A 19,560-nucleotide genomic window follows, 5' to 3' on the forward strand; every position below is an offset into this window, starting at 1 on the left:
GGGAACCGATGGACAGCAGCCGGAGAGCGTAGTGGACGCATGTCGCTAGAAGCATAACGTCTGCTGATGTTTGTTGTATCAGGGACCTTGCAATGCTTGTGATAGCAGTGATGCGATCTGGAGCCAGGAATACCATTGCCTGCAGGGAATCCAACATTGCCCCTAGATGTAGTAGGCATTGGGTTGGTTAGAGATGGCTTTTGTCGACGTTGACAAGCCAGCCGTAGGTCTCTTCCCTGGAATCGTCAGTTCCAGGAGCCCCTGAATGAATTGGGGTCATAGAATCTGACATTGCAGCCTCGTCCTCCTGGCCACGTTCCTCGAAAGGGCTGGTTAGTACGGAAGGAAGGAAAGCGCCTGGAAGGCCTGTGGTCGATGTTCTAGACAGTGGCCAGAGCCGGTTTGTGGGCGTCTTTGGGATCAACCAGCACTGCCTTTAGGGCTTCCTCGCCGAAGAGTAACGATCCGGAGTAAGGAGCCCTGGCCAGGTTCATTCTGGCCGCTGAATCAGCCTGTCAGTGGCGAAGCCAGAGGGTCCGTCGAGCGACTATCTGAGTCGTCATGGCTCGTGCCCCCAATTGAGTGGCATCCAAGGTGGCATCGGCCACAAAAGCTGCTGTCTTACGCAACTTTACCAGTGACCTTCTGAGGGCGACAGGATCAGGGTTAGTGTCCTCTAGAAGATCATCCAGCCACATCATAGCTGCTCTGGAGAAAATGGAGGCTGAAGCGGAGGCACGCGTGGATAGGGCAGTGGCCTCGTGGTTTTTGCGGAGGGTGAAGACTATTCGACGCTCAGTAGTGTCCTTTAGTTGGGATTCCCCTTCCCTGGGCAAAAGGAATCGTGAAAAACGAGGTGAGCGATTGGTTCGACTATGCCAGGGACGTGTAACTTGGTGGCAAAGTCCGGAGCTAGGGCGTAAAGCCTGTCAGCCAGGTTCTTGAAGTGGCGAGATTGAAATGGGTGAGCCCATTCTTCAGAGATCAATTTGGCAATTGGGTCCTGCACCGGGATGTAGTGATCAATAAGTGCAGGAGATTTGAGAACCTTGGTCCCTTGATGGCTGGGGCGGAATAAGTTGAAGGCGCAGTCTGTAGACCAAGGGTATTAACTAACCTGCGTGCCGGGGGCTGATAGTCTGAGGCATTAAACAAGCGATACGATGTATCCTCCTCATGATCTGAATAGTCGCTCCAGTCATCTCCTTCAACGTGGTCAGTGAAGGTTGACTCCTCCGCATACGAGGCTTCGTCAATACATCTGCCTCTGGCTATATCGAAGGGATTTGGTGAGCAGGAAGGATGAGCTTCATGACACGCACGTTGATCCATGTTGAGTTGAGGTATGGCCGGAACTTGTGGTAGTGACTGCATTTAGGTGATAAATGCCAGCATGGCTTGAAGTTGGGAGAGGAAATCAGGGGACAGCTGCAGCCCGGTTGTGGCAGATGTTTGTGCCTGAGCCGGTATTGGAGCAGATGTTTGGGGCGGTAAAACGGAGGGAGGCTGGTTAGGTGAAGGCTGAGTGTGGAAGCCAGCAAAATCTTCCTCGTCAGAGGAAGCAGCAGGGGAATGAAGTATATCGCTTATGTGTGCCTGAGTTGCTGTGGTTGGCACAGAGGCATAGCGTGGCCGCTTTGGTTTGTTATGGTTGGAAATATGTTTTGTCTTAGCCATTACTTTAACATGCTTAGGCTAGTCACCTTAGAGTGTTGTGGCTGGGCTGTTTGTGACATGCCTGGCTGACATGCTTAGGCTTAGTCACCTTAGAGTGTTGTGGCTGGGCTGTTCGTGACATGCCTGGCTGATCTGGCATCATATTGGCTGATTGCGACATGCCTGGCTGTTCTGCCATCTTATATTAACTTGGGTGCAGTACACTGCCACGGAGGGGGCAGGATGTAAAGACCCGAACTGGCACAGCGTACTACCACGGAGGGGGTAGAATACACTGGCAGATGGCGAAGTGCACTGCCACAGAGGGGGCAGAATGCACTGAGGTATCAGCGTTAGTATAGTATAGGCTGTATATTAGGCTTGGTACACGGCCACAGAGGGGGCAGGATGTACAAAATATAGTTCACATTAGTGCTGTAGGCTGGATTTCAGGCGTGGTACACGGCCACAGAGGGAGCAGGATGTACTGAATATAATTCGGATTTAGTACAAGTCAGCACTGATATTAAAGCTCCAGCCTTGATGATACTGAGTATAATTCAAATTTATTACCAGTCAGCCACTGATATTAAAGCTCCAGTCTTGATAATACTGAATATGATTCAGATTTAGTACAAGTCAGCCACTGATATTAAGGCTCCAGCCTTGATAATACTGAATATAATTCAGATTTAGTACAAGTCAGCCACTGATATTAAAACTCCAGCCTTGATAATACTGAATATAATTCAGATTTAGTACAAGTCAGCCACTGAAATTAAAGTTCCAGCCTTGATAATACTGAATATAATTCAGATTTAGTACAAGTCAGCCACTGATATTAAAGCTCCAGTCTTGATAATACTGAATATAATTCAGATTTATTAACAGTCAGCCACTGATATTAAAGCTCCAGTCTTGATAATACTGAATATAATTCAGATTTAGTACAAGTCAGCCGCTGATATTAAGTCTCCAGCCTTGATAATACTGAATGTAATTCAGATTTAGTACAAGTCAGCCACTGATATTAAAGCTCCAGCCTTGATAATACTGAATATAATTCAGATTTAATACAAGTCAGCCACTGAAATTAAAGCTCCAGCCTTAATAATACTGATTATAATTCAGATTTAGTACGAGTCAGCCACTGATATTAAAGCTCCAGTCTTGATAATACTGAATATAATTCAGATTTAGTACAGGTCAGCCACTGATATTAAAGCTCCAGCCTTGATGGTACTGAATATAATTCAAATTTAGTACAAGTCAGCCACTGTATTAAAACTCCAGCCTTGATGATACAGTCATAGTAATTTTGTGTGTGAGGAAGCCTTGTGTAACTCTGTCTACAACACACAGACAACACACATACAGATAGCTTGCAGGGAAGGTATCCGATGGTTAATAAAGGGGTAACAAAAAAGGCGGGAAATCTGAATCCAAACAAAAATGGCGCCCGGAAAAAAGAGCGGGAAAAAATGATCCAAAAGTGGCGGAGGGAGAAGAAGCAATGGTGGCCGTCTGGAAATGACTGGGGGAAGGGCTGCCCAGCACAGTCTCACTGGAGGAACCGCGGGGCCAATGGGCGCACTCGCGGCTCTAAGAAACCCCAAGGAAGAGACTGCCGAGGAAGCCTGAGAGAGCCGACCCCGGCAGGCTGAAATTATGAGGCTGGAAAGAGGCAGAGAGCCGCAGCCGCAAGCTCCCGCCTGGGAGAGATCCGCAGCCGCGGTCTCTCCAAGAGCTCCACAGAGCACGGCTTGAGACCGGGAGAGACAAACGTAGAGAACCGCAGCCGCAGTCTCTGCTGAGCTGAAAGGCTCAAAAAGCTGGGAAAATTGAAGGGTCGGGAGACGGAGGCAAAAGACGGTGCCGAGCGACGAAGCCGCCGCAGCCGCAAGCTCCTGGAGGGGAAAAAAGGAGGCCGCGAGAGCCGGCTCCTGAGCGAGGGAAACAGCGGGCCAAATCGGGGGCTGCAGCTGCAAGCTCCTGCCTGAAAGGCTAGAGAACCGCAGCCGCGGTCTCTGCTAAGCTGAAGGCTCAAAAAACTGGGGAAAACGGACCGGGTAATGGAAGATCCCCCCCAACAATTCTCCAGGAGACACACGAATTAAAGACAAGACAGAGGGGAGGGAGAAGCGGAATTACAGATAACAACCTCCACGCACTGTCAGACAGACACACAAGTAGACACAAGAAACTTAGCTTAAGCTACGCTATCTGAGAACTTGTTCGTACGAAGGCAAGAATGAACTGGAGAGTGGGAGGGGCATGACGTCCCTAGTCTTGACTTCAAAAACATTCTTGCCTTCGCACGATAGGTGGAACTATTTCCCACAGTGATGGCCCACCTCCTATGGAAAATACCCTGTCTTCATTCATGCCCTCCTCCATGGAGTCACCACTGTTTTTGAACAAAAATGTTAGATACAAACCAGCAACTGACACCTGATGTGGCCTTTGGATGCATGTAAAGGGCCTAATACCTCCTCGGAGGAGGAGGTATTAGTGCCACTCTGATCCAAAATGTTAAATCAGTGATACCTTCCTACAAAACTCTTGAATCATGGTTCCTGAAATTAAAATCATGTTTACAGTGACCCTATGATGTCGGTGGATGGCTCTTCCTATTTTCCAACTCAGTACTGAAATGAAAACTTATCCATGGTCTGTTCTTAAGTTTCAAGTTGAGCTCTAACCATAGTTAGAAAATTATGCTCATTGTACTGTGCACTGGTGTCTTATGAATAAATATAATTAATCTGCTGGTACAGTTCATCAGCTGTCCTTTCTGATCAGATTGCTGATTAATGCCTAGTAAAAAATAATTTATGAAAGTGTCTTCCTAAGAAAGATATTTGTTTATGTGATAAAGTTACACAGCACACACAAGAATGTTTCAGTTGGATCCATTGATGAATGCCAGAGGGAGAGAACAATGGTTCATGTTTCAGCCTGAATTATAACCGTGTACCATGATATCTGCAGTGTGTTATTTTACTTTTGAAAGCCACCTTGCTATCTTAGGCATATATATTTGAAAGCCATGCGATTGTATAGTCAAAATACATAATACTGGTACAGCAAGTATTAGACCAGGATCTAAGCAACCATGTTCTGTATTGAGACCTATGCTTTTGAACTTGTTTATAAATGACCTGGAGTTAGGGGTGAGCAGTGAGGTGCCCATGTTTGCTGATGGTACCAAATTGTTTAGAATGGTTAAAACAAAAGGGGATTGCAAAGGGTTCCAAAAGGATCTTGCCAAATAAGATGAATGGGCATTAAAATGGCAAGTGCAATTGAATGTAACCAAACAAAGTGATGCACGTTGGGGCAAAAATTTCATATATGGGGTCTGAACTGGCAGTAACTAACTAGGAGAGAAAATTTAGGGTTGTAGTGGATAGCTGAATGAAAACACAGATCCAGGAATACAGTGCCATTATACAAATCTCTCGTGCGACCACAGTTGAAATACTGTGTACAGTTCTGGTCATCATGCCTCAAAAAGGAATTTGTAACCAAGCTAGCATCTATTTATAACTTAACTCTGATAAATCAATAATGGCAGAACAGGATTATTACACGGGTAAACACTGGGAAATATTATGGTGTAAGGGCAAGATAACTACTCCAGGCATCTACAGTCTTACTATCAAAAAAAGCCTGTGCTTAAAGTTTGGTGTAAACTCCAAATCTATGTATCTCCCAATTTGCCACCTCTTACCTCATTTTATGGAATGAATATACAGGCTATCTCCTGCAAACTACAGGAATTTTTTCTACGTGGTATAAATTATACTTTTCTCATTCAGTCAATTATAAACAGATGAGACAGTAGTGTCATTTATGGAAAACTTTCACCTTTTATTATTCCAATACTTGCAACTCAGAAATATAGAAGTAAATAGAAGTAAACACTAAATATGGCCTTCCTCAAGAACACTATATTCAAAGACTGAATCTTAAAACCAAGAAAATCTACGAATTACTAGGTGATTTAAAAAAACTACACTAACTTAAAAAAGAACTGGGACAAAGGTTTGATTAGCTTCAACCTAACAACATCACAAAATGAGTGGATCTGGTTATTCAGTAATATATTTCCTTCCCTAATGGAACACAAACATGAACGATTTTTATTGTATCATATTCATTTACCAGTGATAATCTGTACAGGCTAAGCGAAACACATAAAATTAATATCATATGTTGGAGATGCATGAAAAAGCAGGGGGTTTTATTCACATTTTTTGTCCTACTCCCTCTGAAAGAGCAGGTCCATAATCTGGGGGTGCTCCTGGATTCATCTTTGTTGCTAGAGGCCCAGGTGACCTGAGTGGCTAGGAGTGCCATTTACCAGCTTCAGTTGGTAAGACAACTGCACTTGTTTCTGGATCAGGATAGCCTGACCTCTGTTGTCCATGCACTGGTAACCTCTAGGCTGGATTACTATAATGCACTCTGTGTGGGGCTGCCCTTGAGGTTTGCCCGGAAGCTGCAGCTGGTGCAAAATGTGGCAATGCAACTGCTCACTGGGGCAGGGTATTGCTAACACATTACTCCGTTGCTGAAAGAATTGCACAGCTGCTCATTAGCTATCAGACCAAGTTCAAGGTTCTGGTTTAGGTATACAAAGCCCTATACATCTTGGGACCAGGATACCTGAAAGATTGTCTTACCCCTTATATACCCAGTTGATCACTGTGCTCTGCAGATGACAGCTTCCTGCAGATACCATTTTATCAGGAGGTCCATTCCACACAACATAGGAAGCAGACCTTTAGTGTTGTGTCACCAACACTTTGGAATTCCCTCCCCTTAAATATTAGACAGGCACCATCTCAGTTATCTTTTCGGCACCTACTGAAGATCTTGCTCTTTCAACAAACCTTTTAAATAGAGTAATTATTGCAGTCTGAGTTTGTCTTGGAATTGCTTTTTAAGATGTTTTTAAAGTTGTTTTTTAAATATGTTTTTAGGATTTCTTTTAATAAGTTTTAAAGTCCTTTTGTTTAAGATGTTTTAGAGTGCTTTTAGTGTTTTTGTTTGCCGTCCTGGGCTCCTTCTGGAGGAAGGGCAGGATATAAATGTAATCAATAAATAATAGGGCAACATTGGAAATCTTCTACATCTCCTTCCATCACTGAGTAGTGCTATATAAATGTAAATGTGTATGTCTGTAATCATGCTCCTTCCCAAATTAATATTTTATTTCAAAGCCAAACAAAACACACAGGATGATAAATTTATTGAAAAATGAGGTCTGTTAATAATTGGAACAAAATACAAGATAATATACAACCTTAAGTCTTTTTTCCTCCACTTTAAGATCCTACCCTTTATATTTCTTTCAACTTATTTAATATTTTCAATATTTTAGAATTTCAAACATTCTAGAATTTCTAGAATTACTTACTGGAAATTTCTCTTGTCTGCTTGTCTTGGCATTACATGCTTGAACACTGAGCAGCCCTATTCAGAACTAAAGTTCATATGGAGCAGAGCTTTGTCAACTAGCTCAACCTCTGATATCGTGCATGCCAGCTTGCCCCACTCTCTGACAACTGTGCATATAGCACAAACATCTGTGCTGAGGAACCCTTTGTGTATACTTCTGAATACAGCTTTGTAGTGGTAAAGTGTGAAATACTGACAGAGGCAGAAAGTCATTTCTAGGTAGTAAATGGGACCACATGAAAAATATATTTCACAGAAATGATTGTCTCCTCAGCTTCATACCACAACTCTTCATGGATGAATACTGAAATCCTCAGGGTAAAGTTTCAGTTTCAATATATCATCAAAGAAGACTGAACTTGAAACTGGTGTTCCGATCCTCAGACATAATTTATGTCTCTAGACATAATTTATGTGACATACTTTGCATACGCACGAAGCCTTCCTCAGTGCATACGTTTATACTGAACGTACAGATATCATGGAGTGGGAGGAAAGCCAGTGTGCATGAAGTCAGGGGTGGGGCTAGTTGGCACAACCCCACTCATACCTTGAATCCATGTATGAACATTACTTCTAAATGGGACTAGTGTGTCCATAGCATTCTCTGTGAGAAACTGTAAAACCAGAACACTCCTGTCTTTATTAGCTAGTGCAGTAGCCAACTTTGTGTCGCAATATCAGATAGTGTGGCCAAGTAGAACTAGTATGGTCATAAAGTTGAGACAGTTGCTCTAAAAATAAGAGCAACTGGGTTGTATTCAACTAAGTCCTACTCACAGTAGACCCATTGAAATTAATGAACCTTAGTCATGCGTATTAATTTCAGTGGGCCTGCTCTGAACAGGACTAGTTTTGAATACCTCCCCTTTATCTTATATCCCTCATGAACAACCCAAATAAAGTCTATACTTTTAAACATGGTTCTGTTCAGTACTTGTACATTTTAAATATGGAGTCTGTCCATGAGTGGTTTACCATGACAGGCTATGAAACCTCTGCACCTCTTCTGTTATCTCCTGTTGCTGTTACCTCCTGTGCACTGAGACTATGAGTACCTTACTCTGGCAGTCTTACCATCTATGAGCTCTATTATTTCATAGGTTTTGTGGTATTTTGGCGTTTACAATTCTACTCCTTTCATCTTTCCATTGTATTATGTTAATATGTTTTTTTAATAATGTTTTAACCCTTTTTAAAAGATGTTTTTAAAGCTTTTAAAAATGTTTTAAGGTTTGTTTTAATGTATTTTAAGATCTGTTTTTATGATATTTTAAAGTGTTTTTAGTGCTTCTGTTTGCTGCCCTGGGCTCCTGCTGGGAGGAAGGGAGGGATATTAATCAAATAATAAATAAATAAATAAAATGAATAAATATTGTATCCAGTGGAACTTTTCCACCAGTTAGAATGTTTAGGATCACAGCCTTACACTAGTAACTTTTAATAGAGTTGTGCTGTTATAGTTTTGAGTGCTAAGGTAGAATCTTAAATTTTCATTTTATATCCATAGTGTTTTATATTTTCAGGCTCTAGCAGACCAATTTGAAGACAAGAAAACATCAGTTTGTGAACGTATGAAATTGTTTTACAGTTGCCAAGTTCCTCCGCATTGGGCTATACAGGTACAAAATAACTGTCACATAACCTTTTAGTCAGAATTCACATTGTCTTTGATTTTTAGCACCTCATTTTGTGAATCATCCCAGTTAAAGAGATTGCAGTGGGGAAATTATTGCTTGTTTTGATAACATGAAGGAAATGACATATTTATCTCAATTTTAAATTATTTCCCTGTCTTCTAATTTCTCCTGCAATATGTGTGTTAAGACCCTCTTCCTCTCCCTGCCCCCAAAACTCAGAACCACTTAGCTTAAAGAATAATACATGTTCAAAAAGTCATGATCCAGGAATGATTTTAAACTGCCTTAACATATACGATGGTCGCACACACAACCACAAATTTAGAGGTTTCAAATCTAGATTAATAGTTAAGAGACTGTGGCCAAGAGACGTCTCTTTAACTTAGATTTGCAATGTGGTTGTCTTTCTCTGACATGGTAGAAACCATTTTTAACAATGGCCTTTTTTCCTTAGGATTCTTTTTTCCTTTTAAAATCCTTTCAAAAACTCTCCCAGTTCATAAAACCCAATCTTGCCTCCTCTAGCCTGCCCTTCCTTGGAATGCAAGCTCACCTGAGGCCTTGAGCTACTTTTCTCTCACTCCCAGAAGCTGCTGTAAAAAAAGAGAACAGGAAGAGACTTGAGATGAGCTTATCAATTCCCACTTAGGGCTCTTTAGCTCTGCTCCGAACTTACTCATTCTTTTGTTTTGTTGTTGCTGGTTTGTTCCCCCCCCCAAAAAAAAATCTTCTCAGCCTCCCTATTTGCCCTTAACCAGGATCAGGAAAAAGCTAAGTCCCCAGTCAATTGTTTGAGGTGTCATGTAATAAGGTAGGTCAGCTGGAGATAAAATGAAAGTGGCTGACTGGTCTGAAAGCAACATGCTGACAAAATCCCCAGCGGTCAGTGTTACACTTTAACCAAAATTGTATGGGTCCTAATCACAACATATGGTGTTTGAAAGTGCTAACAGAGACTTTCATGTTACACAGAAAATATATATAAATTTTGGCAAGTAATTGCATTGATTCTAACATACTATTTATAAATACAGCAAATTATTTATTTGGTGATTGCTACAAGTTCTTTTGCATCATAAGTAAAATTGCACAATCTGGGCCAGTATTAAGTTAGACTCTAGGGTCTAGGTCATATTCATCACTTGGCTTGCATCAGCTGTGGCTTACATGTGTAAATGAGCCATCACAGATGAAACACATCTGGATAGAACTTTAGTTCTCCTCATCTCTACAAAGTTTTCCAGTCAAGTAAATTCACACATGTATCTGAGACCCATCATGTGTTGAGTTATTAAGCGATTCTGTGCCTGTGTGACCTAGTTATTGAAGGAATTATGTATCTTGTTTACAAAGTTATATATTAAGCAGCATGATGTAAGAAATTAAATAGTTTTTTAAAATAGTAAATATCTATTTTTGGACATAGCTACAGTTGTTATATGTTTAAACTGCAGTTTTAAACATTTCTTGCCAACATAGCCATTTCTGGCTTGGGTGGTGTGTTAGGACAGTGATCTTAAGCATTGTAATTGCTGCTCCTGTGATTCATAGGATCAGTTTTTTACTCAAACTTGATTCACAATTCTATTGTAGGCTAAGATGTATAACTAACCAGGAAGAATTCTTCTTGGAGATTTTGTTGGCTTCAGTTTCATTAACCTTAAAATTTCTTCCAAGCATTTTGGTATGCTTAGAAACCAGTTTTGACAATAATTGCCTTCTGCAGATCTCATGGGTGACACATTTAAGACGAGTGCTATTATCTTTTCTTTTTCTATAACAACTCTTTTTAGGTACATCTCTATGCTCGTTGCAATTCTTGAGAAGCAACAATGTAATTCTGAGCTTCCTTAAAGATGGGGGTGACAGCCCTGGGACTGCATCCAGTTCACATAGACACTTCTGTTTGTTTGTTTATTTATTTATTTATTACATTTATATACCGCCCCATAGCCGAAGCTCTCTGGGCGGTTTACAGCAATTAAAAACATTAAAAACAAATATACAAATTTTAAAACACAAAAAACAATTTAAAAACACAATTTAAAAAATGTAAAAACAGTTTAAAACACATGCTAAAATGCCTGGGACTTCTAGTGGCCTGCCATCCCTCCAAAAATTGGGTACCTATTCTCCCTCTGGCATAGGATCATTACATGAAGGAGTGCCCCTTTCTGTTTTCTAAGGTACTAAGAGCATCTTACAGTGATGCCAAATGAGAAAAGATGGATTTGCTAGGCAAGTGGGCAGCTTTCCCCCTCCCCCCCCCAGGTCTCTGCTGATCAGTGGAGGTTGTCTGAATATGCATCTGCCTTTGTGAGTGTGAGTGCATGCATGAATGTTTATGCTTTTTCCTCCCAATTGCAGAAGAGTTCTCCCTCTGCTATGCCCAGCTTTGTGAATGTGAAGACCCCCATACTGCACTCCTTTTCTGATCAGCAGGGGAGGGTTGCACATGGGGGGGCTGCATTGGCCACAGCCATAACATGCAACTCTTGGAGGGTTGGCCAACCTTCAGTGTGGCCCTCTGGTAGAAAAGGGTTAGCCACACTGCTTTAAGATAATCTTTTGTGATTGTTAAAAGTATAATGTAACATGAGTCCTTATGGTCCTGCCCTTCCTTTTTTCTTAGTTTGCCTGCCTTTAAAACTGGCTTCCTTTTCTTTTAATTATCTTTGAATACCAGAATAGGCTCACTGGTATATTGTCTGGCCATCCATTTCCTAGAACATCAACATCATCATTTAAGAAATTTATATACTGCCCTTGTCAAAAGGCTATGGGATAGTTTATAGCATGTCGTCCTAGATTTCATTTTAAAATACTGCATTGACTTACGCATGACAGCTAGCCACTTCCTCTTCCACCAGTGTTCCTGACTATATTTCTGTCTACAAAATTATATAGAAGAATGTCAGTATGACCCAGACTCTTAGCGGATAAAGTCACCAGTGGCCAGCATTGCTCTCAGCTATGGGAATTGTTGGTCAACTGTGTGTACAGCCTGTTTCACATGGACATTTCTCCATACAGTTCCATAATCTGGGCATGGTCTAGAACAAGATTAGAGAACTACACCTTCCATTATTCCTGACCATTGGCCATGCTGACTAGGGCTGATGGGAGTTCTTTCTGGTGGGAGTAGTGAATATTGCAGGGGGGATGCTAGCTATATTTGTGATTAGGTTTGTAAGATATATCTCTCATCACTGCTTGTTTTAATTTTAAAAGATTACCAGTGCTAGTTCAGTAGATTTTTATGGCTGATTTCTTTAGCTTCTATATATTAAATATTATTTTTGAGAATTCCCATGCCTTACAAAGCTGGGGTTCAAAACATTTTAATTTGTTTTCCTTCTTACATTCATACTATGACTGCTAAATGTTTTTCTAAGGGAAAATGTTGAACTTGAATTTTTCAATACTTTACAGCGGCAGCTTGCAACCTTACTTTTTGACCTCGGATGTACCAGTTCAGCTCTGAAGATTTTTGAGAAGCTTGAAATGTGGGAGGATGTTGTTGTATGCTATGAAAGAGCAGGACAGCATGGGAAGGTAGAGTACTTCAACTTTATTACTATCATGTTTGTGCACAGTGCACCCAGAGTTTTGTAGATGATATATTCAATGTGTATATGTACAATATAAAATTCATCAAGGTCCTGCAGGCAGCAACTTCCTTTCATTTCAATAGAACATATGGGAAGGATCATTATGAGATGGAGAACTTCTTCCCATCAATTTTGCACAGTATTTACTTACTAATGCAAATAATAATGTGGTGGACTTGCACCTAAGCTCTCTCGTAGAATTGAAAAGGAGCAGAAGATCATGAAGTGTAGTCACTGACTTAAGCCAAGATCTGTGAAAGCTCCAGTGGTATAACAGGAAGAAGTTCCGAAAGGTCTTTTTCTGCAGGGCTCCAAAATGCCAAGACAGCAGAGAAAGAGGCAAAAGACTTCCTCATTGGTCTCTCTCTGATTAGGGATTGTGGAATGTTCTGCTTAGCCCTCTTGACTTTCTGTCCTGTCACCTCCTTTCTTTCATGCTTTCCTATCCTCCTTCCATCTCATCTGGACCCAAGCATGCCCAATATTCCCACCCAGCATCCTGGGGATTACAAGGTTCCTGTTACTTAGAAATGGCAAAAGAACCAATGGTGCCAAAGACATCTATGTCTTCCCACTTTGTTGCTGCCTGCAAGTATCTCCCTCCTTACAGGGTCACGTATGTCGTACAGATTGAGGTGGCAAGCTTGGTCTAACCTCCAGCAACACAAAAATGGTCTATGAAAACAGCAGAATAAAGTGGTAGAATAAATTATACCATTTCAGACTACAGGTGATGGGGGATCAAGATCTCGATGTTTTATGGTGTGTGTGTTTTAAACTTTCCCTGTAAACTAGCACAAAGGGAGTGAGCTGTATTGCAATCTATCACCCTGATGTACTTGTGGACAGTCACATAGATGGCATTTTTAAAATGTTCTTTTCCATTGAAGTGGTAAGCCCATTGTTCTACCTCATTCTGCTGTGGATATGTACGTCAGGCCTCTGTTTATAGAAAAAGACAAACTGAAAGATGCTAAAAGAAAATAGAGCAAAAATGAGTAGGGGATGAAGGGGAAAATGAGTTGAAGAAGTCTTGCTCCTGCAGGAATCCAGTGTTGGAGCAGGCTTGAAGAGCAACTTGGAGCAGTCTCCTGGGCAGAAGTCTGAATAAAGTGGGAACTGAGAGATGGCCAGGTATAGGAAAGAGACTTCCTATGGGCATTAACTCTAACCCAAAGGGTGATCTTGTTAAGGACAGGGCTGGGATGGAAAGGCCAGTTGAGCTTCTAATATTGTGTTTCTAAATAACTCCAAAGCAGTCTGGAGTGAAATGACTCTCTTGACTTTGCCTTTCAATTTCCTTTTTAACCAATCACCTAATTTTTGGAAGTTTAATCTGGAGTCAAACATGACCATGTTGAATTTTCTTGGCAATTGATCATTTACATGCATGTTTAATTTAAGCAGTCTCTAAAGCAGGTATTCCAGAAACCTTGCGTCTACACAGTGCTAGCTTCTTGGGCACAATATTTCCCTCAGCCAGCCTGTCTTTATATTTTCCAGTCAGTCTTTATACCGTGCTGAGTGACACATTAGCAAAGCATTTTATAAAGTGTTGCAAAGTCATAAGTGTGATGAACTACCTAAAACTGAGGAGCAGGACCTTAAGAATTAAGCTGATATTGCTATATGGATTTTAGTCCATCTGTGCACACACACACACATATGTGTATGTTTGTCCATGAGTTTTGGCCCAGGTATAGCAATCCTGCTCTGTAAAATATCACAGAAAAGTGCTTTAGTGTGAGTTCCAAAAAAATGCATGAGCTGTAGCCTGCTTGGAAACGAGACAGGATGTTCTGGGGAAACCATCCAGTATCTACACTTATTAATTACACATATTTGCTTCCCTAACAGCTGGATATGTAGACTGGCTAGTGTATATTTTAATTTTTCAGACATAGGATGATTCTTGTTGGTTTTAAAAGTCTGTGTCTTGACAGTCATGTTCAGTCTACCTAACATACTGTGTCTAGTGTTTGCACTAACTAATGCTCTAGAGAATGGGGGTGAAGGAACTGTTCTTTTCTTAGCTAATAATTATGCATTTTCATGAACTGTCTTTTGTGTCACAAAAGTGCTGGCAATTCTTTAAGAGGCATATTATTAAAAGGTTGTTTTACCAGTACATAAGAGCCTGCTGAAACAGGCCAATAGCTCATCTAGCCCAGCATCCTGTTCTCTCAAAGAAGCTCAACTGGAGTGTATACCACAGGAAGGGTACCACCCGTGCCAAGAGGATGCCTGTGTGGTTAATGAGTCAAAGGTGCTATTAGCGGCCAGAAGCTTCCTTCAAAAAATGGAAGTCTTGTTGAAATGAGGAGAACAAAAAATGCTAAAAATGTAATGACTGCCAACAAAAACATCTTTAAATACAGGAGACCATCTAGCAAGGTGGTTGGACCCTTGGATGACAAGGGGGTCAAAGGAGTGCTCAAAGAGGATAAGGAGGATAAGGAGATTACATCCTGTTCTCACAGTGGCCAACTGGATGCCTATGGGAAACCCATAAATAGGACCTGTGCACAGCAGTGTTCTTCCCTCTGCAGTTTCCAGAAACATATTCAGAAGCATATTGCTTCTGATAGTGGAGGTAGAATGTAGTCATCATGGTTAATAGTCATTGATAGCCTTATCCTCCATGACTTTGTGTAATCCTCTTTTAAAGCCATTCATGTTTGTAGCTATCATTTCTTCCCTGTGGGAGTGAATTCTGTAGTTTTGTGCTTCGTAAAGAAGTACTTTCTTTTGTCATTGGATGTCTGAGTTTTAGTGTTATAAGAGAGGAATAAAAACTTTTCTGTATCCACTTTCTCCGTACCATGCATAATTTTATACACTTCTTTCATGTCACCTCTTACAATTTCTCTAAACTAAAAAGCCCCAAATGTTGTAACCTTTCCTCATAGGGAAGTGCTTTGTTTCTTTGATCATTTTGGTTGCCCTTTTCTGAATCTTCAACTCTACAGTATTGTTTTTTAAGGTGAGGTAACCAGAACTGTACACCATAGACTTGTATAACAGTATTACAATATTGGAGGTTTTATTTTCAGTTCCTTTCCTAATTATTCCTAGCATGGAATTAACCTTTCACAGCTGCCACACACTGGGTAGACATCTTCATCAAACTATTCACTATAACCCCAAGGTCTCATTCTTGTTCAGTCATTACCAGTTCGGACCCCATGAGCACATATGTGAATTTAAAAAAAAAAAAACCTGACATGCATCACTTTACACTTGCTTATATTTGCCATTTTACTGCCCATTCACTCAGTTTGGAGAGGTCCTTTTGGAGCTCTTCACAATCCATTTTTTGTTTTAACCACCCCGAGCAATTTAGTATCATCAGCAAATGTGGTTGCCTAACTGCTCACCCCTAACTCTAAATCACTTATGAACAAGTTAAAAAGCATAGGTCCCAGTACCAATCCTTGAGGGATCCAGAACATTAGACTCCATTGTGATTTTCATTTCTCAGGAATACATTTTCTACTTTTTATCTTTTTTGCCTTATCCTCCTCTATCCATAGATATGTAATTGCATATGTGCAGAGACTGCACTTCACAATAGACTGAAGTGTTTTGGATGGAAATCTAATAGCACAATCCTAACCACATCTACTCAGAAGTAAATCCTATTGAATTCAGTTGGCCTTTTCCCCAGGTAAATCAGATTAGGATTGCAACCTAAATTTCTGATATAAATAATCTGCACCCTTTCCATGCTTTGCATACTATTCTAAGTAAATATCTTGAAGTCTTTCAAAGCATAATAACAAAATTGACTTGCTTTTCCACCACATATTTGTGGGAGTAAGTTGAGAATATGAATATATAACAGCTGAGCCTAGTTTATTAATTAGGGTAGTTTTGATGCGAAAACTAGGCCAGAAACCAGATTTGAAAGGATCCACATAATTAACACAAAAGTGTTTGGAGTTGCCTGGTAAACATCCAGTCAGCATTACCCAAAAGTAGTTTCTCCTGTGCATGGAAAGATGATATCAGATGGGTAACTAGCTCCACCTAGTGGTTGAAGGCAAAAGAGTACTGCTGACGTTTTACTGTAGCTCCGTTCCTGGTCTGCGCCTGCTCCGTGCTCAGTTTTCTCTTTTGCCTCACAGAAAGTGGTTGGATTCTCTCTGACTCCGTGATTCAGGCTTGTAGCGTTTTGTTGTTTGGGTCTTCTTTGTGAGTTCGTTCTTGTTCTTTCCCTCAAAGTTTTTCTTATTCCTCTTCCTTCTGTAATAGTTTTTAAAAAAAGTTCCTTCTGTCCTTCTCCTTCTAACCTTCCCCCGTGGCGAGGAACAGCCAGCCCCTCCCCGCGGCTCTGGCAGCCGTCGACCTATTCAGACTCCCTCTCTAACTAATTTCGCTGACGTTCCTCCACGTTCAGCAAGCTACAGCGTTGGCGGCTTCAACCTTAGCGGCAGCCTTCCCAGGGCTCGATACCCAGGCCTACACCCAGTTATTTCTCGCTCTTTACGAGCGGCTTTCGTTTTTACCCGCTCTGTAGCGGGAGAGGAGGTAGATGCGCAGAAGCAATAGAGGGGAAGACGCCGGCCGCTGCTAAACTTCGAGAGTCGCCAGGTCGTTTACTAGCACTGTCAGTCACCAACAGCAACATTTATTAACCCCATAAGTCCCGCAGTGTGTGCCCACAATGGGGAAAGCCACGCACAAAATGAAACACCTCTCAAAGGGGTTGAAGCCGCCTCCCCGCATGGCATCAACAGGCGCAGTATCAGAGCCCCTTCCCACCCTGGGATTGGAGCAGTCTCATTCCTCAGGGGATCATTCTGAAGTAGCGGTGGCCCGCCCCTCTACCGTCAGGCACGAGGTGGCTGAGGCTCAGATTCTGGTGGGCAGGGTGGCTACAGAAGGCAGGATATCTGTCCCACATAAGCGAACTTGTAGAGATGGTCAAGCTCCTGTCCACCATACAAGGGACCAGAGAGACCTGGAACCCCTGTCTGATGACGAAGGCAGCCAGCCCCAACCTCCCTTAGATGCTATTTTTTCTACTACCTCCTCTCCTGAGGCCTTTACTGGGTTTTTGGATGAACCAATCCCTGTTCAACAGGTTCAATCTGCTGAAGGGCACAGGCTCTCCTCTTCTCACACTCAGGCTTGCCCTGTTCAGTTACATCTGTCAGCGCATTCAATTCAACAGCTTAAGGAGCAGCTTAGAGAGGCTCTCTTATTGGATCTGGCCAGGGACTTGTCTTCTCAAACTACTTCAGGCTCCCAGCCCTCGAGGTATCCACTTACAGATCACTTGAGGACAGATCCTCGCCCTCCTCCTGGCCGCTCATCTCCAGATCCCCATGCGGCATCTCAAGGCAGACATCTACAGCTCCCTGACCAGGAGCCTATGGATGCAGAAAATGAATTGATTGTCTTGGATGAGGAGGAATGGAGTAGGGAGTCTGAATCTGAGGAGATTCTATCTACCAGGATATTTCAAGAGGCTCATTTTCTTCCTCTGCTGTGCAAGGCGATGGAAGCCCTTACCCTCACCTCTACAGAGGATCCTCCTACTCCATCCACCTCGAGAGTGTCAGCAGTATGTCCGGATCCAAAACCTAGGTCGAGAGTGTTGAAGCTTCCTTCTCTTCTCCCGAAGGTGCTCAAATCAGAATTCGACATTCCTTTACAATTCAAAAAGTCAGTTTCCATCGCCAACAAATATTATACACTAGAACAACCGCTCATGGATCAGTTGAAGGTCCCGCTCATAGACGCGCCTATAGTCAATCTCCTGAACCCATCTTTGAACCCGAAAGACTCAGATGCTCACCTCAAGGATGCCACTGAGCGTAAGATGGACCAGGGGCTTAGAAGAGTGCACGAGGCTAGTGCACTATCAATCAGGGCAGCAGCAGCCTCCTCGGTATTTGCTCGAGCTTCCCTTCTCTGGTTTGAGGACCTGTTGGATGACCCACAGCAAGACCCAATCCGAGTGCGGAAATCTCTGCTGAAGGTCTCTCGGGCGGTTACCTTCATGGCAGACGCGTCCATGGATGCTATGCAGTTCGCAGCAAGGTCACTGACGGCAGAGGTCTTCACGCGAAGGACCCTTTGGCTTCGTCACTGGGAAGCAGACCCTGCAGCTCGCTCGAACCTTGCCTCGGAACCCTACGTGGGAGGCAAATTATTCGGGGACACCGCCCTCGCGCTTCTAGACGGCCTTCCACGCTCAGAATTTATGAGAGCACATGGAAGGCCTTCTCATCCTGGTCACAGCAGAAAGGAATTCTTCCTCGGAAGGCGGGGGTCAACCAGATCTTGTCTTTTCTACAAGACGGCTTATCTTTGGGTCTCAGACCAAATACCCTGAAGCGCCAAGTTTTGGCCTTGTCGGCAATCCTCTCCAGATCTCTGGATAATCCGATCAGATCTCACCCTTTCGTCAAACGTTTCCTCAGGGGTGCGACGATAACAGCACCACCTACGGTGCACCGCTACCCAACTTGGGATTTACATAAAGTTTTGTCAGCCCTTCAAAGACCCCCATTTGAACCTCTGAGTCAGGTTTCCCTCCGTCTTCTCTCCTTTAAGGTCTTGTTTCTCGTGGCCATCACTTCGGCCCATAGAGTGTCTGAGTTGAATGCCCTATCCGTCCATAAAATTTTTTGTATATTTCATAAGGATACAGTAGTCCTACGTACTGTTCCTTCCTTTCGTCCCAAAGTGTTGTCTACCTTCCATTGCCAGCAAGAGCTGGTATTGCCGTCCTTTTGTCTGAATCCTGTCCACCCTTTAGAGAAAGCCTGGCACTCTCTTGATGTGCGAAGAGCACTTAAAGTTTATATTTCCAAGACAAAGCCAATTCGGAAAACAGATAATTTGTTTGTCTCTTTCCACCCTACCTCCCTAGGGAATAAGGTGTCCACGTCCACACTAGCCAGGTGGATTAAGGCATGCATATCATTAGCTTATGCCTCTCTAAGATTAGCTCATCCTACCGGAATAGTAGCTCACTCTACCAGAGCAGCGGCCACATCAGCGGCCTTTTCCCGTAATGCCCCTCTCGCAGAGATTTGTAGAGCAGCCACATAGTCCACTCCCAATACGTTCATTAAACATTATAAAATAGACTCCTATGCTTCATCGGAGGCAGCCTTTGGGAGGAGGGTGCTACAGCACGTCCTCAAGGATCATTCGTGACCACAGCCCAGCAG

The 19,560-nt window shown here is 42.5% G+C and overlaps 1 protein-coding gene across 1 annotated transcript in view; it reads left to right on the top strand.

The window, feature by feature from the left end:
• Positions 1–19,560, top strand: part of TTC27 (tetratricopeptide repeat domain 27) — a 166,777-nt gene that overhangs the window by 113,377 nt on the left and 33,840 nt on the right. Inside the window, exons 11-12 of the mRNA XM_061624749.1 lie at positions 8,649–8,744; positions 12,195–12,317. Coding sequence (XP_061480733.1) covers positions 8,649–8,744; positions 12,195–12,317 — 219 coding nt within the window. The remainder of the gene's footprint in view (positions 1–8,648; positions 8,745–12,194; positions 12,318–19,560) is intronic.

This window comes from Rhineura floridana, chromosome 4, assembly GCF_030035675.1.
Source record: "Rhineura floridana isolate rRhiFlo1 chromosome 4, rRhiFlo1.hap2, whole genome shotgun sequence".
In the NCBI taxonomy this organism is placed as follows: domain Eukaryota; kingdom Metazoa; phylum Chordata; class Lepidosauria; order Squamata; family Rhineuridae; genus Rhineura; species Rhineura floridana.